Source organism: Phocoena phocoena, chromosome 10 (assembly GCF_963924675.1).
Source record: "Phocoena phocoena chromosome 10, mPhoPho1.1, whole genome shotgun sequence".
NCBI classification, from domain to species: Eukaryota; Metazoa; Chordata; class Mammalia; order Artiodactyla; family Phocoenidae; genus Phocoena; species Phocoena phocoena.
Genome location: NC_089228.1, coordinates 52,296,277 through 52,321,522, shown reverse-complemented (window position 1 = coordinate 52,321,522; position 25,246 = coordinate 52,296,277). Strand labels below are relative to the sequence as shown.

General features: G+C 49.0%; 1 protein-coding gene across 1 annotated transcript in view; it reads left to right on the top strand.

Annotated features, from left to right (window-relative positions):
* The window catches only part of TRIM71 (tripartite motif containing 71), a 59,012-nt gene that overhangs the window by 24,366 nt on the left and 9,400 nt on the right, over nt 1-25,246 (top strand). The window contains exon 2 of the mRNA XM_065886410.1: nt 23,115-23,282. Coding sequence (XP_065742482.1) covers nt 23,115-23,282 — 168 coding nt within the window. The remainder of the gene's footprint in view (nt 1-23,114; nt 23,283-25,246) is intronic.

Genomic DNA, 25,246 nt, shown 5'->3' with positions numbered 1-25,246 from the left:
GCAGGTTAACGAAGTGCTTTGGCCTGTGTTGGAGTGAAATGCCCCACAGTTGCTGCCTGCGGAACTGCGGAACTGCTACGGACAAAAGCAGCTGGAACTAGGTTAGCCCCTCTGGGACGGGGCGCCAGGGCCAGAGTCCCGGTGTCCGCGCAGCTGTCCAGGGCGAGGCTGCGTCTGTTGCCAGGTCTTCAGCTGCTGCTCCTGCTGCCAGTTGGCACCTCCTCTGTCTAAATAGAGCCACATGGGAGCCACCTGGAGGCCTTCCAGGTACCTGTCTGACAGGCACGGGCCCGCGGGGCCTGGCAGGCACTTAGGCTGCGAGGAGGCCGCAGGAGCATCTCAGGGCGGCTTGTCAGGGAGAGTAAGGGCCATCACACCATGCTCAGTCGGGGAGACCATGTAGCAGCCCTGAGGAAGCCCGGGCCTCCCCCCTCCCCGCCCCCCTTGGAGGGGCTGCTGCACATTCAGCTTTCATTTTGGGTTAAGAAATAATCATTCTTTTAGAGCTGCACTGCTCTTCCTTGGGAAATTGATCTGTTAATATTATACTATATCCCAATTTTTAAAAAATTCCATGTTTCGTTGAAAGACTAAGTCAGTAAGTAAAGCTCTTTCTCTTTTTTCCCTCCTCTGTCTAGTTGTTTCATCCAGACTCTTTACAGTGGCGAAGGCCACCTTGAATTCATCCACTGCCACCCACCCCCAGGAGAGGAGTCTTAGACGAGTGCAGGGAGGAATGTGCCAAACAGGACACATCTTCCCCAAGTGTCGCTTTCATTTGAAGATTGTATTAAAACAGCCACCGCTATGCCATGGAGGGAGTACAGTGATTTTTAAGACAAGGCTGAAACAGTGAGCTTGTGGATGTGTCCCCCAAACCTGCCCCCAGGGCTGCCATTTACTGCCCACGGTGAATTCCACTGCTTGGGTGGAGACTCGGAGATAGTGGCCCATACCCTGCTCCTGATACAGAACTAGACCTACAAAGACCTTGCGAAAAACCTAGGATTCCCTAGGGGTACAGAGGATGGAAGAATGCAGCTGCTGGCTGCTCTGCTCACGGCTAGTTTTCCGTCCCCATGTCCTTCATCTGGCTGAGCAGCTCCTGCTACTACTCCAGGGGTGGCTTCCTTCCTCCCTTCCTCCCTCCCTCCCTCCCTCCCTCTCTCCTTCCTTCATTTCATCATTCCTCTCTTTTTAAGTCTTGCCTACAAAGCAGTTAGCTCTTTTCTAAACCGATATTTGTGCCTTTGGCACACTCTAGCAGTGTTGTAGGCAGTTGTTTAGGGTTATACATACAGACCTTAAAGCAGTGGGCACTAGGTAACTTGAGCTTTACATGCCATCACAAACCAGTTGTGCATATTGTGGATTAATAATATTAACATGCCTAGCCCCGTGAGGGAATAAAAATAAAGCCCCTTGGTGTCTTCATGCAATTTCTGGGTCACATTGCGTACCAGCCATCTGACCTGGGCCAAGCGTCAGTTTCCACCATCTGTAAAATGGAGATGGGGCTATGGCTCATGAGTTGTGCTTTTTAAACCTGTTGAGGCAGGGCAGCATCCAGCCCAGAGCCTGACTTACTATGTCCATCAAGTTGGCAAGTATCCACCGAGTATCTGTGCTCCGTTAAATGCAGCCCCTTCCTCATGTGGCAGAGGAATGTTTTAACAACCAGACAGATCTGACTTAGGGTCTGCCCCTTCCCCACAGCCTCCTGAGTCTCAGCTCAGGTGGCTCTCCATTTGGGGCTCTGGTCTTTTCTTTTTCGTTGTGCTAGGACACATTGTGAAAGGAATGTGTTTGGGTGTCCTTTATGCGAAAGTGGCAAAGCGCCACCTACAACTGTGTGACCTTGTGCAGGGTCGTTCCTCTCTCCTTTTGCCCTGGTTTCCTTATTTGTTGAGTAGGGATCAGGGTAGGTGCATTCCTATATGCACAATCTGAAATGTTTGAGTTTTGACAGTTGTGCACCTCGGGGTAGGGTGCATTTCTCTCTGCCCTCTTGGTCTTACGGGGCGAGGAATCCTGCCAAGGGAGTTCCACAGGTCTGGCCCATCTGCTGTTACGTTTCTGCAGAAGTCAGCTGGTTTCCTCACTGCTATCCTGGTACTACCCCTCTGCCCCCGGGGTGGGGGGCGTGGGGCCCAGAGTCATCGGGGCATCGGATTGTTGGAAATGTCTCTCTGAAGACACACGGAGATGGTTTTTGCTGATGCTTTGCCCCCTCTTCATCATTTCATATTCCTAAGGATTGCTTCTTTTCATGCTCCTTCTGGGAAATGAGGCTCAGAAATACACTACACTGCATCCGTGAACAGGAGTATGAGGTTACTTTCCCTTTGCCGGGCATTTAAACAATGCTGTGTGTTCTTCATTTTTACCCTTTGGCCACCAGTCCTGGCAGCTGGCTGAAGCCTGGGCCAGTAGCCAGGCTGCGGTGGAGCCAGTGGAGGAGCAGCTGGGACCCAAGGTGGCAGGAAGACCCAGGAAGCCAAGCGAAGCCTCCTGTGGCTGCAGCTCGCATTGGTGGATGGGTTGCTGTTCCTTCCCTGACCCTGGCCGACCTCCCTCCGGCCCCTGCCACCCAGGACCCACACCCCCCAACGCCCCCCACCTCCACCTCAGCCAGCGGGCTCCCTGCAGCCTCGGTGTCTGGGGTTGGGGGGGGAGGGTTAAGACACTTTTAAAAATTTCAAGGATTCTCTTGTTTTCGGAAATGGGATCCTGGGGATCCTGGCCCTGGGAGGTCAGGGGACCTTAAGCAGAGAGCTGGGGGGATGGGCACAGTGACTGCAATTTAAAGTTAAAAGCTGTGCTTTGGGAAATGGGCCTCAGTTTGGACGGATAAGGTCAGAAGGGAGCAAGCAGATCTTTTCTTGTGGGGCTGAGGGAAGGTAGAGCTGAGTCCTCTGGTTGGCTTTGGACTATAAACCTGGCATTGGGATCCCCTACTAGGACGGATTTGTAAACATCCTGGCTAGAGAAAGGAGCCTGGATCGCGGGCCCTGGAGGACCGAGTTCTGATCCTTAGTCCTATATTAGCCACGCTTGTTTACCTGGATAAACAAGCCTCCTTCCACTCCGCTTTTTTTGTCTCATGGAAGGGGCAGAGTTGAGTGCATTAACTGGATTCTTTACCTTTTTCTATAAATTTATTTATATTTTTGGCTGCATTGGGTCTTCGTTGCTGCACACGGGCTTTCTCTAGTTGCAGCGAGCGGGGGCTGCTCTTCATTGCGGTGCGCAGGCTTCTCATTGCGGTGGCTCCTCGTGTTGCGGAGCATGGGCTCTAGTAGTTGTGGCACGAGGGCTCAGTAGTTGTGGCTCGCAGGCTCAGTAGTTGTGGTGCACGGGCTTAGTTGCTCCACTGCATATATGATCTTCCCAGATCAGGGCTCGAGTCCGTGCCCCCTGTGTTGGCAGGCCGATTCTTAATCAACCGCTGCGCCACCAGGGGAATCCTACCTTTTTCTTTTTAATAGTCGGGGACTTCTGAGAATCTGACACCCGTGCACCCTCACAATTGTGGACACAAATTGAGGGCTCCTCCCCTGTAATGTGTAAGATTTTGTGGCTCAGGGACTTCCCTGGTGGTCCAGTGGTTAAGACTCTGTGCTGCCAATGCAGGGGGTGAGGGTTCGATCCCTAGTCGGGGAACTAAGATCCCACATGCCATGCGGCCAGAAACAAAACAAAACAAACCAAAAAAAAAAAAAAGATTTTGTGGCTCAAAGCATTCTTGGGGGATGTCTTGAGTGCCTTTCAATCGAGATAGTCATCTGTTACCATGAAATTTTAAAAGTGGAACAGAACCCCACCCAGCCTGGACAGTGTCAGGATTGAGCCCCTGAGGCCCTTGGTGAGGAAGCCTTCCAGTCTCTGGGTTCTTTGGGGGATGAGGTAGGTAAAGGGAGCAGAAGGGTGTTGAGGCCAGACTGAGCTTGTTTACAGTGCCAGCCCTGTGGCCAGTCTGGGGTTTGTTTGAACAGGAGAATGTGGTGATTAGAGCGGGAAAATGTGCATCATTAATTAGAAATATGAATTTTTGCATGTGATGCTCTAAAAGCAAAAAAGCATTAGGGAGGGTGAAAAAAGCTAAGAGGAAAATTGTCTCCCAGAGGATTTTTGTAAGGCATTTCCCTCCCCACTCCTTGTGTTTGACCTATTTATGTACTTTCAGAGTGTTGATGTCATAGCATTTCAAAGGGATATTGTATGTCTGGACTGCTAACTTCTTTTAAGTAGGCCTGAAATATCCCCGTCTCCATTAATGACAGCATGGTTCTCTCCAGTAATGGAAATTGTCATAGAGTGTCTAGTCATCCAGATGACTGGGGTTATTCTCCCCCGATTCTGGACCCCCTTTGGCAACAGCTGGAATGTAATCAGCCAATAAAAATAACCCGAAGGAAAACTGGCTTGTGTCGACTAATGTTCTTTGGATTCTAGAAACTATTTTAGGATGAACTGCTGAGTCTGGGATGGGGAGGAAACCTTGCTCACCAGAGTTTTTTTTTTTTTTAATCTTTTGACCTATTTATTAGTGAGGCTTTTGTAGGGGAGCCATTCCCTGCCCCATCCGCCTGTTTCTCTTGTGGGATTAATCATTTCCTTTTGACCTTGTGCTCTGCCCCTAACATGTTGTATTGATCAAATCCCGAAATCTCAAGTCATTTCTCCACCCCCACCAGCAACCCCATTCACATTAGAAAACCTGAGGGGGAGAGAGGGGGAGGGGTTTGAGTAGGAAAAGTTACTTGTCAAAATACACAAGATGAGAAAAACATTATTAGTTTTTTAAAACAACCTTCTCCACCTTCCTGTTGTTTTAGGACTTTCATGAACAGGCCATTAAAAAAGCTCCCTTTCCCGAAATGTGACTGGAAACGTCCCTAATTCAACTACTGCATTTTAAAACCTGTTTGACAGTGTTTCTTCAGGGGAATTGGGAAAAGTGTGTTCTCTTTTTGATAGGCGTTGGTTTTAATTCCATCCCCACCCCCGCTCCTACTTTAAAAAAAATTCCCAAATCCTGAAATTTAAATTTTAGCCTACAGTGAGCAAAGAAAGTGAATTCAGTTGATAGGTGAACGCAGTCGGTACTAAGTTGAATGCAAACAATTAGCAGAAGAGCTGAGTCCATAGATAAGAAGCGTGTGCAGAGTTGACTTTGTAGGCCTTCCTCCTCCTCAACTGAATTCACTCGGCCAGCAGAGAGTTTGAATTCTCTTAGTCGCTGTTACCTACACCTTTTCTTCTGACTGGTAATGATGTTAGAGCTGGCAGCTTTGAGAGGGATGGGGCGATTCGGGTTTAAAGTAATTACCTCCTGTGGGACAATCCTAGAAATTCCCCTTTTAGAGCTTAACGATTTCAGGGTGGCAAGTACTGGAGTTGCAAAAGAGAAAGAAAGGAAACCTCGTTTCACCATCCAGGCATAAACAACTGTCTCTTGGGGGGGAGGTGGGGAAGGAATTTTCTGTCAACTTCCCTCTTGCAGGGCGGGAGGGAGATTGTGACGCGGAGGGAGTCGCTAGGAACAAAGGCTCCGTATTGGACCAGCCGCCATCTTGGACCCAGCTATTTTACGATTGGCCGTAAGCCTTGGACCAAATTGATCACAGATCCCCTTGGGGGGCGGGTAGCCTTTTGGATTGTGGGGCCTGAGTGAAATTAGGGGCAGTGTTGTGGCCTGAACTGGAGCCCTGGGGCACATCCTGGAGAAGGACATTGAGCCTTGCTCCTTCCCTCGGACCACAGGGCTGTGAGGGCTGGGAGATAGATAAATAGGTTCTTCCAGCTCTGCCGCCTGTTCACTAGGTTACGCCTGGGGGGGGGGGCGTTGTGTAGAAATTTGATGAGTGGTTGGGATAAACCCTCTGTAGAGGGGTAAGGGGCTCCATTACCCAGAGGCGAGCGGTTAGGAGCAGAGGCCAAAGCAAGACGAAAACCTCTGCCCAGAGAGGTTTCATCATCCTGAGTTCATTTTAGGGTGCCTGGGGAATATGCTCTTAAAGTGTTCAACTTGAGTCTATTCTTGACCCATAGGCAGTGTGGAGCCATCGAGGGTTTTGTTGAGTTGGGGATTCATGGAAAAAAAAAAATTGAGTCGGAGGATTGATGTTAGCATTGGTTGTTGGCACGCAGGTTGCCTGTGCCACAGTATTACTAAACCCTAGATGGGTGGTGGGAGATTACAGAGGTGAGTTTTCCAAGGCTGTGGGGGAGGGAGTGTTTTCGCTGTTAATAGAGGCGGCAAACCCCTGTGGTTTCTACATTGACTCTGGAGCCAGGCTCTGCCACTTTCTACTTGTGTCCTTGGGCAAGTCACTATCTATGCCTCAGTTTCTTCATCTGTAAAATGGATACTAATAATACTCACTAACCAATAAGGCTGTGATGAGGATTAAACAAGTTTATGTGTGTACAGCATCTGGTCTAGGGACTGACCCCAGTAAACACTTTGAGACGTGTTTGCCATTATTAAATTCCTTCTGGCTCTGACGGTGCTTGGGTAAATGAACCTCAGGGGAGAGCCCTATGCTTCATTCGAGCCCCCTAATAGATGCCCTATGTGGAAACAAAAAAATATAGTAAACTAAGTAGCTGGTCATCCTAACCCATAGTTAGCAGTTTGGTTTATATCAGTCTTTTTCTGCCATGCCGTGTGGCTTGTGGGATATTAGTTCCCTGACCAGGGATTGAACCCGGGCCCACGGCGGTGACAGTACCTGAGTCTTCAGCACTGGACCACTAGGGAATTCCCTGGTTTATATCATTCTTGATTTCATGGCTTAAAAGAAAGTGGGCACCCCTCCATTCCCCTGTGAAGATCATACTGTGCATACTATTTGTATTCTGTTTTTCACTTCACATTATATCATGTTAATATCTGATATTAGTTATTTATTTAGTGTAAACAGTAATTAAACATGTAGCTTATCTCAGCAAATATTTTAGGAATGTGAGGGAATAGCAAAACATATTTACAGTTTCATTAGGTTCTAAATAACTACCTTGGGACTTCCCTGGTGGCGCAGTGGTTAAGTGTCCGCCTGCCAATGCAGGGGACACAGGTTCAAGCCCTGGTCCGGGAAGATCCCACATGCCGCCGAGCAACTAAGCCTGTGTGCCACAGCTAGTGACCCTGCATGCCACAGGCTATGGAAGCCTGCGTGCCTAGAGCCCGTGCTCTGCAACCAGAGACGCCACCGCAATGAGAAGCCTGTGCACTGCATCGAAGAGTAGCCCCCGCTCACTGCAACTAGAGAAAAGCCCACGTGCGACACCGAAGATCCAACGCAGCCAAAAATAAACAAATTAATTAAAAATAAATAACTACATCAACACACTGCAGTTGGGCATGGGGTGAAAATACTACACGATAGTATCCTACGGCATCTAAGCACATTCAGGTACTCCTGAATTCTTGAACCTATTTTCTACCTTTGCTCGAATAGTAACACACTACTCCTTCCTTATTTTCTCCTCAGCAGTGTATTTTGGAGTTCATTCCATGGATCATATTCTTTTTCATGGTTGCCCGGTAATCAATCTATTTAACAGTTGTTTAACTAGTCTCCTATTGGTGGACATTTAGCTTGCTTCCAATCACAAACATGGTGCTATAAATCATCTTTTTTTCAAGGAAGTACCGAATTCCTAGCTGGATGGCTTGAATATAAAGTTTGTAAAGGTTCTTATTGCTGGAGGAGTGATAAGTATGCCCTCTCTTTTTCCTGAGAAGAAATTGAGATTAAGGCTTTTCCCGAGATCCACAGTGGGCTGGGGTTGAGAAATAGGATTATAGCTCTAGACCCACAGGAGTGTCAGATCTGGAGTTTGGTTTTGTCAGAAGTGTGTGGGAGACAGTGGCTTAGGGATGACCCCTGGAAAAACATCATTTTGGAAGCTTACTGGGGATTTACACTCTCCTTTCCCCCACTTTAATGGTTTTCTACCACGTTCTGAGTAGTTATTTCTGGAGAACGACCTGTTCATAGACCTGGTCTCAGACATGGAAAGATGCTGATGGGTGGGCTTAGTAGGCTGTTGTGGCTCTGAGAGGTTGTGACCAGCTCTTGGGGTTTTAAGAATCTGCATTTTCCTCAGGCTCTCCCTCTGTGGCTGCTGCCTGATCAGGGTCTGCGGTGGAACCCACGAATTGAATTTTGATGGAATTAGCTGTGGGCAGAGCTGGGAAAGAACCTTGACTATCTTATTCTATCCCTAGGCCTTACTCAAGAAGGGAAAAAGGCGTCATTTTCAGTGAAAAACTGTTCTATCTTTTCTCATGGATAAGATTGAAATGGTGTTTTGATTATTGATTGTTTCTCATGACTCCGCAGTGTGCCTTTTGGCCTTGTTATTGAAGGTGGAAAGTCAGCTGGTCTGAAAGGTCTGCGGGGGCTGGCTCCCCTGGCTGGTGGTCCACTAGGGCTGGCAGCCTGGGGTGCCTGGGTTCTCCCTGTAGCCTGGGTTTCTCAGGGCACAGCTGCTGGGCTCTGAGAGTGAGTGCTCCGACCAAGCACATCAAGGCTTATAGCGTGACCCACCCCACCACGCCTTTGACTGGGCAAGGGAAGTTGCAAGACCAGCCCCAATTCAAGCAGAGGGGAAGTAGATTTTATATTTTGATGAGAGGTATAGCAAAATATGTGCAGCCATCTGCAGTTGCACACGAGTGGCTTTTCCTGGAAAAGTTCATAAATTCACCCAGATACTACCTGCTAGTGATGGGAGCTGGATTTCCCTATCATAACCTAGATTTCTGTTCACATTTTAGACCTGCACACCTTGGAACAAATCTCCCACCGTCTCCTTCCCCTTCCACTTTCCTTGTTTTTTGCTTTGTTTTTGTTTTGAAGTGGGGTGTTTTTCATCAGCAGTTAGTGAGATGGCTAAACAAGGTCAAACAGGTGGCCAGAACATCTCAGTTTATCTGGGGACCTGCTGCAGAAGTGCCGGCTGTCGCCCCTTTTCTGTGTGTTCTGGTGGATATAGTGCCAACCCCTCACCTAAGTAGAGTTACTCAGTTGTTTACTGAGCATCCATGTGCCAGACGTGTAGGGACTGGGAAGGAAGTGTTGAACAAGACAGAATTCGCAGCGTTTGCAGTGCCTAAATTCCAGTGAGGAGACAGACCATGAACCAGTGAATAGATACTTTCAGGTAGTGAAAAGTGCTACAAAGAAAATTCAGCAGGGGAAGCCAGTGGTCAGGGGAAGTGTCTTCCTGAGGAAGTGATACTGAGACTTGAATGAACTGGGGAAGGGAACCTTATATGGATGGGCGGCGGGGTGGTGGTGGTGGGCACAGTTCTCAGGCAGAGGGAACAGCAGGTGGAGTCCGTCCAGGATGACCCACCCAAACAGTGGCACGATGGGAGCCACTGGAGGGCTTCAAGGAGGGGGCGCTGTCTCTGACTTTAAAAGGTGCTCTCCCCGTGGAGAAGAGACTGTAGGGCAGCGACGGTGGAATCTCGGGCAGAGTGAGAAGGTGTCTTGTGTTTCCCTGCCAGAGTCTTCCTTGTCTGGACCTTTTATCCCACCCATTCCTGTTTGCACTTTTAGCCTAAACTCGGGCTTCCCTTCCTCCAGGAAATGTGCTGAGATTTACATCGAAGCCCCAGCGTTAGCTTTCTTCCCTCAGCCCTGAACTTGTTGGCCTTACTCATCATCCCTCCTGGTGGACTGTCACCTCTTAGAGGGGAAGGGCCTGGTGCCCGGAGCGGGTGCAGTAAGGAAATGTGCCTGCCTCGGGGATTCATGTTGAACATATGACATCTGTTGGGAGGGCCTGAAAAAGGCTGATCTGACTGATGAGAGTAGAGGGGCAGGCAGGGTGGCTGCATAGGAAGTTGGAGACATGTGCAAGTCAGAGGTGGTCTTCCAGTATGCCTTTTCCAAGCGTATTTATGGAATCTCTCAACATTCCATTCAGTGGGCAAAGAAAGTCACAGCTCTGGTGAACAACGGCCCCAAAGGCCATTGGAGTGGCTTTACAGCCCTTATCAGTCCTGCCTTGCAAACATATCCAGCCCTGCAAACAGGTTCCTGGAGTTGAGTGAACTTGCCTGGCCACTTACCAAGCTGGAGCCCTCACAGGCAGGCTGCCACCCTGCTCTTTGCTGCTGGAACTGCCAGTCAGCATTTGCATTTCACGTACTTCTCTTATGAATTCTTCACCACCGCCCACGAGATGGAGTGTATTCTCCCCATTTTATGGGTGGAAACAGCTCAGTGAGCCCACTTAACCAAAAGAGCTGGAGAAGGAAGGACCACATCAATATCTGAACCCAGGTTTTTTGACTTAACAAAAAAGGTGACCCCAGGCTGTGCCCTGGCCTCCTTCCATGTCGTGTTGTCCCCGCGAGGCCACCTACCCCCAACTCCCTCATCCCGCCGCCCCCCCGCCCTTGAGCTCCCAGCTAACTTTCCCCTCCAGTCTACTCCAGATTCTTCCCTGCACTTGGACCAAGAACAGTGTGCTTCTCTGCTGGAGGTGTTCCTTTTGTTTGGACTTGTAAATCTTTCATCCCATCCTTTAAAAAAAAATCCCGTTGGGCTTCCCTGGTGGCGCAGTGGTTGAGAGTTCGCCTGCCGATGCAGGGGACGCGGGTTCGTGCCCCGGTCTGGGAGGATCCCACATGCCGCGGAGCGGCTGGGCCCGTGAGCCATGGCCGCTGAGCCTGCGCGTCCGGAACCTGTCCTCCGCAACGGGAGAGGCCACGACAGTGAGAGGCCCGCGTAACGCATAAAAAAAAAAAAAAAAAAAAAAAAAAAAAAAATCCCGTTATCCCATTCTTTCTAAGAAGTCTTTTCTGACTTACCTGCCCCACCCCCAGGCCATGCAACCACAGTAAGTCCTATGAAGGGATTTGGTACGTCTCTGGGTGGCAGTTTTTCCTATCTGCCCTCATGTATTTTGGTTAGTTCCCCATTTGTCTTACTGATCCTGTCCAGTGGGTTTCCAAACTGGGTCATTTTTGAGAGTGAAGGAGGGTGTTGTTAATAATTATGCTTAGACAACACAAACAGACTGGACTTCCCCAAACTGACCACCCAAGACTTGTAGGAGATTGGAAACTTGAGTTGTTTTTTAAACCTCCCAAGACTCTTAGCTGAAAGCCTTGAGTCCAGTGTAAATGGTTTAAAAAAATATCAGCAAATGTTGCAATGTATCTTTACTAGGACAGCTTTCCCTCCATGTTGGTTTTTTTGTTGTTGAAGTGTGGTAGATTTACAGTGTTATGCTGATTTCTGCTGTGCCGCAAAGTGACTCGGTTATACACATATATACATTCTTTTTTTATATTCTTTTCCATTATGGTTTATTCTCTGTTTTATGAATAGATGTACAAGTGCCTAAGGAAAACGAGTTTCTGAAAATAAAGGAAAATGTCGTTCAAAAAATCTGCAAACACCGCATACTTGTTAGGGACATCATGGCCTCAGAGACTACAACCTGTATTAGAGCTGTCTCTAAAATAGATGAAGTTAGCATCCAGGAGGCAAAGGTTGGGAGAGCCAGGAGGCTCCCCACGGCTGACCCAGAAGTGGACAGGCCAGCCCAAGACTCCCAGTGGGCCTCTGTTTGGGGAAGGCCCTTGGAGTTCGAGGTGCGGTGGGTTCCTGTGTAGAAGGGCTGAGGAAGAACCACCTGGGGCCAGAACTTCAAAATACAGCAATTTGAGGATCCATCACAGACAAACGTCTGCATCTCCCTGGCCTTGCATCTCACCATTCCTGGTTAGGTGCCAGCCAAAGTAAGGGCGACTCCCCGCTCGCTCTCCCACAGAGAGCCAAACGAAGCAGGTCAGAAGTTAAAAAACCCAAGCAGAGACCAATTTAAGGGCTGTTCCTTTATCATCTGCCTTGAACTTTAGCTTACATAACACTCCGCCTGATTGTTTCCCAGCTCAGAGCTTGTACATTTTCTTTCCCCACCCTGTCAGGTCTAGCCTTTGAACTGGAGTTTATCCTTGAGTATCTGCTTGGGGGGTGCTGGGGAGGTTCTGCCCCTCCCCTCCTGTGTCTCCTGGCGGGCTGTCAAGTTCTATTGAACAGCACGCAGGTGCAGTGCAAAGAAGTGAAGCTCAGGCTTCCTTCGTTGGAATGAAGTGGGATTTCTGACGAAGCTCCATCCATATCCGAGACCTGAATTTTTTCTCATTACCATTATTTTCTCATTACAACTTCGTTCATGCATGATGAGTGGTCCTGGGAATTCAGGCTTCTCTAAACAGGAGTTTGACTCCAGTGGTTTTACCTGTAGTGTCCCCAGATGTTGATCTTTTTTCAGATTGTATCTTATCCCTGATTAGTTGGCATTTCCCTGCCTGAAATCACGCTGCTGGCCTGGTGTTGGGGTTCCCTGACTCCTTGCCAAATCCTGCTGTAATTAATGCTTTAGGACCACAGCTATCAGGATCTGTGCACACTGGTGGGAAGAGGGGTGGGTGAACTCCAAGGGTTCAGGGCTTCATTGCTAGCCTGAGGTCTCCACTGCTTGCTGCAGTTTGGATTTTTTCCCCTTGCGATGGGGGAGGGATTAAGACCCACCCTGTAGACTGCCTGGACCACAGAACCGGCCCCGGGGCTCCTATTCCTCCCCGTGTCGCCCAGCCCAGCATGGGTGACAGGTGACTCTTTAAATAAAGCTGGTCTCCCGGCCTGGCCTGGCTCTGTTTCATTTGTAGGGGTGTCCGAGGGATTAAGTTTCCTGTTGTTGGAGTTGAAGGAGGGTGTGATTTAAATTAATTGCCTAACAAAGTGCTAACTTGAAAAGGGTTTTAAAAAGAAATCCATTTCTTGATAAGACTGAGGCTTTTCCTTTCACCCTCAGCTGCTGCACTGGAGCTGTGGTTTGAGGCCCCTCTGCTCTTGGTCACAGAGGAAACTGTTGAGAAAGCCTCTGGTGATTCCTGAGGTGTCACAGGGGATAGAGGAGTGTGTCTGTCTGCTATTTGATGCTCTCCTTGATGGGAGCAGTTTTGAGGAGTGCCGCCAAAGAGACTAGGCTTAGGGCTCCACAGACACACGGGGAGCCCTCGCCCCAGCCCCACGTCGAGGGGCGGCCCTTACTGACATTGAGAGAATTCACAGAGTCCATCTACTGCTTTCTTGATGGGGCCCCCCTCCCCAATTTAAATCATTCCTGCCTGTGAATAAGATTACCACAGCATTAAATATTCGGTTAACCTCCTGATTCCCCCCCCCCCCCCGTACGCGGGCCTCTCACCGTTGTGGCCTCTCCCTTTGCAGAGCACAGGCTCCAGAAGTGCAGGCTCAGCGGCCATGGCTCACGGGCCCAGCCGCTCCACGGCATGTGGAATCTTCCCGGACCGGGGCACGAACCCGTGTCCCCTGCATCGGCAGGCAGACTCTCAACCACTGCGCCACCAGGAAAGCCCTAACCTCCTGATTTGGAGGCAGTGCTTGGTGTAAAGTTAGCTGGCTCTTAAAATTGTCACCAGGGGGGTGACAGTGTCACACGGGGCCGTCAGGAAGGCCAGTGTTGGACCTGTGTTGCCCAAGGCAGCGGACAACTGAGTAACAGAGGCGCCCAACTACTCCGGATTATAGAACTTGCCGAATTGGGGAGAGAAAGGAACAATTATATTGGGTTGTTACCCCTTATTGGAGGGATAAGATATGGCTAGTAATATTTCAAAACCTTTTTTGTTATGAGTTTTCTTTTCTTACCTGAGTCTTAATTTCTGCTTCCCTTCTCGAGGTGAGTGCTTTCCTTGCTTTACATCCACCTGTCCACATGACCTCAGCCATGCAGGCCATTGAGACCCTTTTTGCTACTTCACGGGGCTGGTGGTGAAAGGTTTCGGGTGCATGGCGTCGCCCACTGCTTAAGAGGTGAGGACTGAGTTACGTGGCCACATACAGTCTGGCCATTTTTTACAGTCAGCCTCCCAGTACCACCGATTCTGGTCTAGAACACAACAGATTAAAACTGGGCCTTGCTTTTGTGACAGGAAACAGGAAAACTGTGTATCTGTGTCAAAATCCATCTTTTCGTGCCTGATTTGCAAGTCTATAATTTACGTGGGCGGTGATCTCCGTGTTGGAACAAATCTCTTTTATTTGCTGCTGGAAGCTGCCTGGACCACTCATTAGTACATCAGAGGTCAGGTGCAAGCCTGGGCGGCAGCTGGCACACTAATGATTTCGTAGGGCTTTGTGTGACCGCTGGCCGCCTGTGGGGCTGTAAATCGGACTCGGGGTTCTAATTTTTATCAAAACCTCCAGGGAGTTAGTCCGACTTGCCTCTTGTGAGATTAAACTTAAGATAATATTTATAGTGGAGGGCAAAGGAAAAATAATACCTAATGGGAACATTGTGGGAAGAATGGTAGTGACCTATTAGAAGTAAGTTATGTGGGGCCATTGGAGTAACTCATTTATGGGCTCAAAGAGTATTTATTAGATCTTTAGCTGTGAGGAGCCCATGCTGAGGCTGGGCTCCAAGCTTCACCCCACCACCGCTAGGTGGTCGCTGGGAGGGTTTCCTACTCACTTATTATTTTTTAGGTATAGTTTACATAAATAAAAAGTATACATTTTGACAATTCTTTTTAAATGTTTTGGTCACGCTGCACATCTTGCGGGATCTTAGTTCCCCCACCAGGGATCGAACCTGAGATCCCTGCTGCTGCCATGGAAGCGCTGAGTCTTAACCACTGGACCACCAGGGAGTTCCCCATTTTGACAATTCTATACACCTGTGTACCTACTCCTTCTACCAAGACAACATAACGACACATCCATGGCTCCAGAACATCTCCCTTGAGTTCCTTCCAGTCACATCTGTCACCACTTGCAACTTCTTTGATTTTTTTCACCTTAGTTTTGCCTTCATAGAAATAGAATTATGCAGTATATGTTTTTTTGATTCTTATTTTTCCATCACGCACCTGTGTGACAGCACAAAATCAGTAATTCGTTCTCATTGCTAAAAGTATTCTACTGTGTGGACATATACCTGTCTGTTTCTCTGTTGATAGGGAAGTTTGGTTTTTCTTTTTGAACTGGAAGAATTCCCCCCCCCCCCCCCCCCCCCCCCCCGTACGCGGCCCTCTCACTGTTGTGGCCTCTCCCGTTGTGGAGCACAGGCTCCGGAAGTGCAGGCTCAGCGGCCATGGCTCACAGGCCCAGCCGCTCTGCGGCATGTGGGATCTTCTTGGACCGGGGCATGAACCTGTGTCCCCTGCATCGGCAGGTGGACTCTCAACCACTGCGCCACCAGGGAAGCCCCCTGGAAGAATTTTTAAACACCCACATATTATTAAAGTCAACAAGTTTATTTGTGAAAAACTGTTTGGTAGGCAGTAACCCCAAACACAGTTCTGGTATGTTCCAGAGTGTCACTGAATGTCATGTAACTTGGATCTGTTGGAGGAAACCCCCCAGCACAGAGGTGTCACCTGCTCTTTTGTGTGGGCCATTGTTAAAGCCTTCCAGGAAGGAGAGAGACTGCAGGCTGTGGGCAGTCAACCCTGCTGGCCTTGGTGGTGGCGGCCAGCCATGACTGTGCCTCAAAGCTGTGTGGTTGGGCAAAGATACCAAGACTCCAGCCTGAAAACCAGAATCCGACCAGCAGGCAAATGAATAGTCCAAAGAGCGAAGGAGCTCTTGCAGGTTGGGTCCCCCCAGAGGTTTGGCTGGAGAACTTGTTTATCAGCATCTGAGGAGGAAGCAGGATGGATACAGGCCCATGAGGAGGCTCTCAGTGATACCAGCGCGGCTGCCGGGGGCCTGAGTATAGCTGGGCTGGCATAGGGAGGGCACTCCGGGTACTCGAAGTGAAGGGACAGAGGCATAGCTCGTCTCTGGAGTTCCCATGTGTATTGTCCCACACTGAGTATTTTGTGACATCCTGATTATACCTTTATAAAACATGCTTCTTTGGGGGACTTTACAAAGGCTCTAAGAAGTGCTGGCCGTGGCTCCACATGGGAAGCGCTCTTCTGCCTGCTTTTTTTCTTACCCTCCTTGTCACCTCCACCTCTGCCCTTAGAGCTCCCTTGGAGGATTCTCCTGCCCCGAAAACCCAGCTGCACAGTTCCCGAGTATCGTCAGGATCCCAGAAAACACACACACCTCGCTTATAGGTCCTTCCTTGCCTCCTAAAGGCCCTATTTGAGTCAGATTTACTGCTGCAGCCTCAGTTTTAGGAGGGGAGCTATGGTAAGAAATATTTGTAAGGCTCTTTTGTCTATGACTCTGGCAACACTGGAGGAAGGCGGTGTGTGTCATTGTTCTCTGGGGCTTCAGTGCTACAGGGGAAGTGGTTTCCTTTCTAGGATGAACTCATTTTCATGCTTTTTAATAATTCTGACAGTTTTCTGAGCCAAAAATGGAGGTGTTTTTCTCTCTCTCTCTCTCTCTCTCTCTCTCTTTTTTTTTTTTACCAATTCTGCAAGTGAGCTCAGCCAAATTCAGTCATTTAACTGTAGAAACAGAACTTACTCCTTTAATTACCTGTGGCTTTTTTTTTTTTTTTTTTTTTTTTTTTTTGCGGTACGCGGGCCTCTCACTGCTGTGGCCTCTCTCGTTGCGGAGCACAGGCTCCGGACGCGCAGGCTCAGCGGCCATGGCTCACGGGCCTAGCCGCTCCGCGGCATGTGGGATCTTCCCGGACCGGGGCACGAACCCGTGTCCCCTGCATCGGCAGGCGGACTCTCAACCACTGCGCCACCAGGGAAGCCCTACCTGTGGCTTTTTATAAAAAGGCAATGGTTCTGCTTTTTGCACATGTTAATATTAGAAGCTGTGTGCCCAGGGAGGGTTCTTCCTGGAGGAGGGCCCCTGAGACAGGGAATATAAAGTATAAGATATAAATACTGCTGAAATATAAAGTGGGGATCCTGTGTGCCTGGCTCTGGGGTGTTGGGGCCTGGTCCCACAAGCAGGGGAGCAGGTGATAGGGAGGAACAGGAGCCTGGAGGAAGCCTCGTGGGTTGAGGCACTGGAGGAGCTGGGTCTTGCTTGGTGGTACGTGGTGGTTGGTCGGTGTTGGGAAGCAGTGGTCATTGGGAGTGTGAAAATTTTCTTCTGAAAAATAGGAAAGGGGTCATGATGTGGCTTTTGCAGTGGCACAAAAACCTCCGGAGAACAGCATGGGACGTTCAGTCATCATTGAACTATGCCTTCCCTTGGTACCAGCAACCACATTGAGTCTAAAGTTGTTAAGAGCTGGGAGTTCCCTGGCGGTCCAGTGGTTAGGACTTGGCGCTGTCACTGCTGTGGCCCGGGATCGATCCGTGGTTGGGGAACTAAAATCCTGCAAGCCGCGCGGCGCAGCCAAAAACAAGAAAAGCTGTTCGAGCTGATGGCATTCCTGTTTCCAACCCTTCCTTTTCAAATTTGCCTTGTCCACAGGAGCCAAACAATTTGGCCTAGAACTGCTCTGACCCCACTTGTACACACCCATCCCACTCTACCACCTGGTATTCTTAACTCCTTCTCTTGCCTGTTGAGCCCAGGAATGACTCTTGTTCAGCTAGCTGGCCTGCCAGGTCTTTTACCCTAGCCCTTGGGATTAGATGTGCCTTGACATTCAACGTTTATGATTTTGGAAAGTTTATACTGTGAAACAACACCACAAAGTAATGAATATTAGCAGTTCTTTCTTCAGTGAAATATATGAGAACTCACACTAAATGGTATAGATAAAAATTTGAGATCATTTTCACACCAGTTCAGGTTTTGCTGCCAAACAGCTTGTGTAAAAACTTTTGCTTTCCAGATCTGTTGAATTTGGGGATTGCAGAAGGGGGTTCTGGGCTTGTATGGGGCTACCCATGTTTGTTTCACCGGGTGTTTGAATGATACCCACTGGCACTGCCCTCTTCCTTTACACTGCCTGAGACCACCCTCACTGCCCACCTCGGGAATCGTCCCAACGAGCGGCCCCACTCGCCTCTACTCTTGTGTTTTGGAAAATCTAGCCGCCAATCCCGAGCACACAAAACACAAGCCTTGCTTTCTTGCTGCTCCTCTGGGGCTTCTTTTCAGTCTCAGCCTCCACCTTCCACCTTCCAGCCAAGCAGAGTGGGCCTGGACTCCCAGTCCCACATTGCCCGGCTCCCCGGTGTCCCCATGCCGGCCTTTCGTGTAGGTCTGATCTTGTCTGGGAACAGAAATTGGCACTTGACAACCTTTGTTCTTCACATGAATGGAGGTTGACCTGACATCAAGTTATTAAATTTGAGAAGCCTTACTGTCCACACATGCAAGTAGATTTTTTTCTTCTGATTTGTCAAATGATGTAGCAGTTGAATATATTATCAAATGGACAATTCTGGGCTTTGTAAAGAACAATGTAAAAGGATATTCACTGTGGCATTGCTTGTGAGTTTTCAAAAATCAGGAAACGACACTAAAATCCTGTCATCTGCAGGCAACATACCATGCAGCCATTCATAAAACAGGCAGCCCAACTCAAAACATTCTCCCAGTTAATATAATTAAGTGAAAAGGTCTAGTATAATGCTCTCCTATTTGTGTCTTTAAAAAGTTCGCCTATGCATAGAATATAGCATATTTTTGGATGATTATGTAAAAAAGTAGAAACAACTGAAAAATTGGGTCAGATTTTTTTTTTTAATTTATTTATGGCTGCGTTGGGTGTTTGTTGCTGCGCGCGGTCTTTGTCTAGTTGGAGCGAGTGGGGGCTACTCTTCCGCGGGCTTCTCATTGCCGTAGCCTCTCTTGTTGCGGAGCATGGGCTCTAGGCACAGGGGCTTCAGTAGTTGTGGCGCACGGGCTTAGTTGCTCCGAGGCATGTGAGATCTTTCTGGACCAGGGATAGAACCTGTGTCCCCTGCATTGGCAGGCGGATTCTTGACCACTGTGCCACCAGGGAAGTCCCTGGGGCAGATTTTTAAAAAACGACTTGCACCTGTGTATCTTCTTGCATTAAAAATGCATATGTCGGGCTCCCCTGGTGGCGTAGTGGTTGAGAGTCCGCCTGCCGATGCAGGGGACACGGGTTCGTGCCCCGGTCCGGGAAGATCCCACGTGCCGCGGAGCGGCTGGGCCCGTGAGCCATGGCCGCTGAGCCTGCGCGTCCGGAGCCTGTGCTCCGCAACGGGAGAGGCCACAGCCACAGTGAGAGGCCCGCGTACCGTAAAAAAAAAAAAAAAATGCATATGTCTTCCCTAACTTGTCTTAAAAAGTTTCCGACTCCTTTCCCCCAGAAAGAAGTAACTTGTCTACAGCTGGACTCTGTTGTCTTGAGCTGGTGGTGATTGTGTAAGAAGGAGGGTCCAGATTCCTTTCTTTCATCTCTTCGCAGGCCCCCCAAGACCACAGCTCTGGCCAGAGGTGTAGGAGGGCTTCTGCGAGTTTGAGAACACTGGCATTCAATGTATTTTCCCTAAATCAAGTAAAGCTTGGTTTTGGTGTTGTTGGATAGACTTAGTTGCGTGGCTGGACTTTACTCCTTGAATTTGGTTTACCATTTTTAAATAGGAGAGCCTGCCGAGTGTTACATACAGATAAGGCTTCTGGTTGTCACCTCCCCTTCGTGTCTGTAGTGGTGGGTGGAGACCTCCTTGTGTCTAGGCCTGAGTTTGTGGGAGGCCGCATGTTCCCAGTCATTTTAAGGGATGTCAAAGAAACCTCAAAAAGTAAGTTTATAGCAGTTAATATTTATTACCTCAGTTGGGGGATCTTGACAATGAGAGGCCCCCTCCATACTTTTCTGTTTACACTTCTCACTGATGTGGATAGTTGTATTTTAACCTGGTGCTCCAACGTGAGTGAGTGAGTGTGTGTGTATGTGTGTGTGTGTGTGTTTCTTGTTGGATCACATGTATCAATAATATAAAATGTAGAACATTCTTGTTCATTAACAGAGCACTTTATTTAAGCCCTGGCTAAGGTAAACCTGCCTGCTTGGTATTTTTATTTATTTATTTATTTCCTCCAATACCCCCCCCCCCCCCCCATTCCTCTCCTGCTGGGCTCACATTCCTAGGTCTTTGTCTCCGCTGGTATTTTAGAAATTTTGGGAGAGGAAGGCAGTGGGTGGGGCGTGTTCTGGAAGCTGGGGGCAGGGGAGAGGGTGGTCACTTGCAAGGTCAGAGGTCAGGCCTGCCCCATTCAGCTGGGCAGCCAGATTGTCGCCATGTGGGGGGGGGGAGGGGGCGTGTCCACACATCTGCCCGGGAAGCCCCAAACAGGCAGCTCAGGCCTTGGAATTCCTGCCGCCAGAGGACTGCTCCTTCCCAGAGCCACAGTTCATGGCCTCTGCCACATTTCTTTCTGGCGGTGGGCCCTCTGAACAGTCATCCAGTTTATTCTTTTAAAATAACCTTAAGTAAGCTGGTTCAGAGAGAGTTGCACCCATGCACACCCGTGTGCACCTTTGCCTATTCACTGAGTTTCATAAGCTATAAAATTGTAAGTTTTTGACCTTAGAAATTGCCAGGTGAGTGAGATGTGGAGCTTCTAAATGGAGTGTGACATCTTCCCAAAGTTTTACTCTGATATTTCACTAGAAAGTTTCCAAAATGTGGGACTTCCCTGGTGGTCCAGTGGTTAAAACTCCATGCTTCCACTGCAAGGGGTCCAGGTTTGATCCCTGGTCGGGGAAACTAAAGTCCCACGTGCTGAATGGTGTGGCCAAAAAAAAAATTTTTACAAAATGGTGATCGCATTTTCAGGTTTTAGACAGTGTGTTCTTTTTTAAAAAAATCAACAGTTAATTAAAAGCACCACTGAGGCTCTGCTTTTACCCACTTATACTGTCACCCCCAGCCCCACCCCGTGGTCCTACAGTGAGCCTGGAACTGCAGAAGCAGTGGCACTTCCAGTATCACAGGGTGTTCTAGGCGATTAGAGCTGTGTCAATCCCACGTGTAACACTGTCAGGTGGGGTCACATCCCAGCACCCCCGTTTGCCCATTTTAGAGGTACCTGGGCTCTCAAGGCTGGACATGCGGGGGCCTGCAGCCTAAGGTTCTTCCCCACTCGCAGGAGCCCCACAGACTCCTAAAGCAGGGGGACACTAGTCAGTCCACACAGTTGTCCAAGAAAAGGTAGCTCCTGAGCAGAGGTAAAGAGAAGATTGCTTAGCTGTTTGGTAAGAACAGAGAGCCTTGTGCCAGGAGATTTTCACACTTCACATTAGCAGGAGTGATCCCTTTATTCCCGTGGCAAATGGAGGGAGCAGAGGGGGGAGGGATGTGGTTTGAGTCGTGGAAACTGTGGCCGGAGAATTGCTTTAGCACCATGTCGTAAAGTAAAATGAGGGTGTCGGGGCATTTCCCCACATTTACCCAGTTTAGCATTTTTCGGTTAGTATCTAAGGCTGGCTCGGGAATTTTAGATTTATCAAATGAGAAAGATTAGATAGTCTCTAAATGGTGGACCTTCTTCAAAAAGTGATTGGCCTTCACAAAGGAAGGCAGATGCCTCCTGGGTTCCGTCTCCCACGGTACAGCACGGGACAAAAATCGGTACAGCACGGGACAAAAATCGGCACTAAAGTTACAAACCCGATCACGTTTCCCTCCTGTAAAAGAGGGTCCAGAAAACTCGCCGTATCACAACCATTTCTTCAAAGTAGGAACGTGATATCCTAAGTCTTTCCTTTTTCCATTCCTGGATCCCAGAGTTCCCGGAGAAGCAACCTAACCCCTGCTGGATCACACACCCCCTACGTGGAGCAGCCTGTTTGGCCGACAGTCATTTCCTCGTGGACACACACTACGCCGAGACTTTGGTTGCAATAAAATAAATAACCTGGAGAATGAGAGGAGCCATGTTCTCGCTCTGCCCCAGGCCCTTTCTGTGTGGGACTTTCAGCCTAATAGGAACTTTCTGGGTCTCTGTGCTTTGGACAGGGTAACCAGCTTCCGTGCGTTGGGACCAGCCCTTGTTCCCTGTGCAGCCTCTTCCCCTGGAGATTGAGTGCTTGTGTATGTGAAAGACACCCCCCCCACACACACACACACACATGCCCCCTTCCCTGCCTGTCGAGTGTTGGCTCGCTTTCCTTCACCCCAGGTGTACCAGAGGCAAACTGAAGCTCTGCTCTTGAAAGCAAGCCAGCAAACATTTATAGACAGCGGCCCTAAGTGCCGGCCCTGGGGAGGGATGCAACGGGACTGGCCCCGTTCTGTGCCAAGGAGCTTTGGCTCCTGAGAGCTCGGCTCTCTGCAGGTTTATCAGCAGGTGGAGGTGGTGCCGAGCCGCTCCCCCCACCAGCACGCAGGGCCCCAGGGAGGCACAGAGCATCGTATAAACAGCGCTGTCAGCACTGGCTGCCTCCCAGGGTCAGCTCCTTGGAACAACTTGGCAGGAAGAAGAAAGACAAGAAGCTGGCTGACTTTACCATTAGCCTTTGGCCTCTGTTCCAGAAGCTTAAGCCCGCACCTTGCTTGAGTGCCTTGGGTGCACTCGTGTCCTTGATGGGGGGACGGTGGCAGCCAACTGCCGTGTGAGGGGGATTGATCCTGGCCCCCAGCCTGGTTTCCACCCCCAGAGCGTGGGGTGGCAAGAGGAACTTGTCGATTTATCCTTTCATTCCGGCCACCAATCTCAGACCAGGGAGACAATCTTGGAACCTTTCTGGGTAATTACTCTCAGATACAGGGAAATCTCTTATGGAGGATGATTGTTTTCTTTTGTTTTAAATAGTTTTATTCATATGACTGTATAATTATTGTCATTTACTAAGGTCAATTGATGAGCAGCACATTTTATTTTTTTAATCTATTTTTTTTCGGCCACACTGAGTGGCATGTGGAATCTTAGCTCCCCAAGCAGGGATCGAACCCGTGCCCCCTGTTGTGGAAGTGCAGAGTCTTAAGCACTGGACCCCCAGGGAAGTCCTTGGAGGATCGTTTTGTTTCATCTTTGACTTTGCGGTGTCTCAGTTGTGGTTGTGAATGAAACTGGAGTAGAACGAGGGTGTTGGTTGTTTTTCTTTGGGTGGGGATGGGGGGAGCAAGTTGTCCTCACAGTCGCCTGCGGGTATCCCGCTCCCTATGCGGTGTGCTTGTTTATTGTGGGGTCCTGAGATCCAGAGCACCCCGCCACCCACCCCCTTGTCATTAACACCTGGCCCTCTCTGGTCCCCAGGTGCTGCACCTGTACTGTGACACGTGCTCAGTGCCCATCTGCCGAGAGTGTACTGTGGGCCGGCACGGCGGCCACAGCTTCGTCTACCTCCAGGAGGCGCTGCAGGACTCACGGGCGCTCACCATCCAGCTGCTGGCTGATGCCCAGCAGGGCCGCCAGGCCATCCAGGTCAGTCCCTCCCCACCCTTCACCTGTTTCCCTGGTTCTTTCTTGCATATAAAACCTTTACCACTCCCTTTCAGATGGCATGTGTAGATTATTGGGCAGACTCCAGTGTCTGGAGGCCATGGGACAACGACCCACGTGAGCCCATGTGACACCCATGCAGCAGCAATCACGTGGGGGTGGGCAGTGCACGGAGACCTCACAGTATGGTGAACATGACAGTGATGTGGCTGGAGTTACTGGCTAGTCAGGGCTTCTTCCAGATACCCTGGCTGGACCCCTTCACACCAGCTGCCTGTTTGCCATCCAGCCGCCTCCCCAAATCCAAGTGGATATTAGGGTGTTCAGTCAGGACTATAGAAAGACTGGGTGCTCACCTTGCTACTCAGATTTGTTTATAGGTGAGAAATAAGTGAGCATGGGAAATTTTATTTAAGGTTGAATCTCAGACTCTTTCTTGGGTGATAAATAGAGGTTCATGCCATGGTTATTTACTTATTTATTTTTAATTTAATTTTATTGGAAGCATTAGCTATTGCTATGCTATGCCATGCTATTTTATTCTATTCTATTGGAAGCATTAGACGTCCTGGTAATTTAGACCTTTGTTTCTGTTGAATTCCCATCCCTTTGGGGCTAGGAAGGGACACGTGTAACTCTGAGATATAGTGAAGTTCTCTTACATAGGCAGGTAATAGTGTGCCTTAATTTTTGAATCTTCTTGCCTGATCCAGGTGACAAGGTTTTAGGAAGACAAAAAAATCATAGGTTGTTTCCCTCATCTGACAGGATAAGCTTGAAAGTCAAGAAACATTGCTAGGACTTCCCTGGTGGCGCAGTGGTTAAGAATCCACCTGCCAGTACAGGGGACACGGGTTCAAGCCCTGGTCCGGGAAGATCCCACATGCCGCAGAACAGCTAAGCCCGTGCATCATAACTACTGAGCCTGCGCTCTAGAGCCTGCGAGCCACGACTACTGAAGTCTGCACACCTAGAGCCTGTGCTCTGCAACAAGAGAAGCCACTGCAATGAGAAGCCCGCACACCACAGTCAAGAGTAGCCCCTGCTTGCTGCAACTAGAGAAAGCCCGCGCGCAGCAGTGAAAACCCACCACAGCCAATAATAAATAAATAAATTTATGGGGGAAAAAAAGAAACATTGCTAATCTTCGAGTGGCAGTCGAATAGGAGAACTTCCCTGGTGGTGCAGTAGTTAAGAATCCTCCTGCCAGTACAGGGGACACGGGTTCGATCCCTGGTCCGGGAAGATCCCACATGCTGTGGAGCTACTGAGCCCACGTGCCACAACTGCTGAAGCCCGTGCTCCGCAAAAAGAGAAGCCACTGCGATGAGAAGTCTGCGCACTGCAATGAAGTATAGCCCCCACTCGCCGCAACTAGAGAAAGCATGCGCACAGCAACGAAGATCCAACACAGCCATAAATAGATAGATAGAAAAATATTTTTAAAAGTAATCGAGTAGGAAACTGTTTAGAACGAGTATTTGAATACATGAATTATTTTTAACATAAGACTTTTTTGGGAAATGGTAAAGAATCAATCGTGTGTTCTAGGGCGGGCAGATGGTTTAGGATTTTGATAAGTTTCTCAGCAGCTATCAGCATTCCTATGTGTGATACTGAAGTGATCTTTCTGATGAGTCAAGTAATCTGATATCCAAGTCACTTTCACTCTTGATGAAAGTACAACATTTTGGTCACTTATGTAATTAGAGGATTTCATAAAGGTGCACAGATTCCCCGGGGGACATCCAGAGTTTGGGTCAGGAATATAGTTGCTCTCCATGTAAGACAGCCTTGATTCGTTACTTTTATTTCTTTCATCACATTTAAGATGCCATTAACTGTAAGATATGCACATTTATTTTATATACAGCTAACAAAGGGAAAAAGCCCACTGACAGTGTTAAGATGAATCATAGTTTCAAAGATATTAAATGTGATAAAAA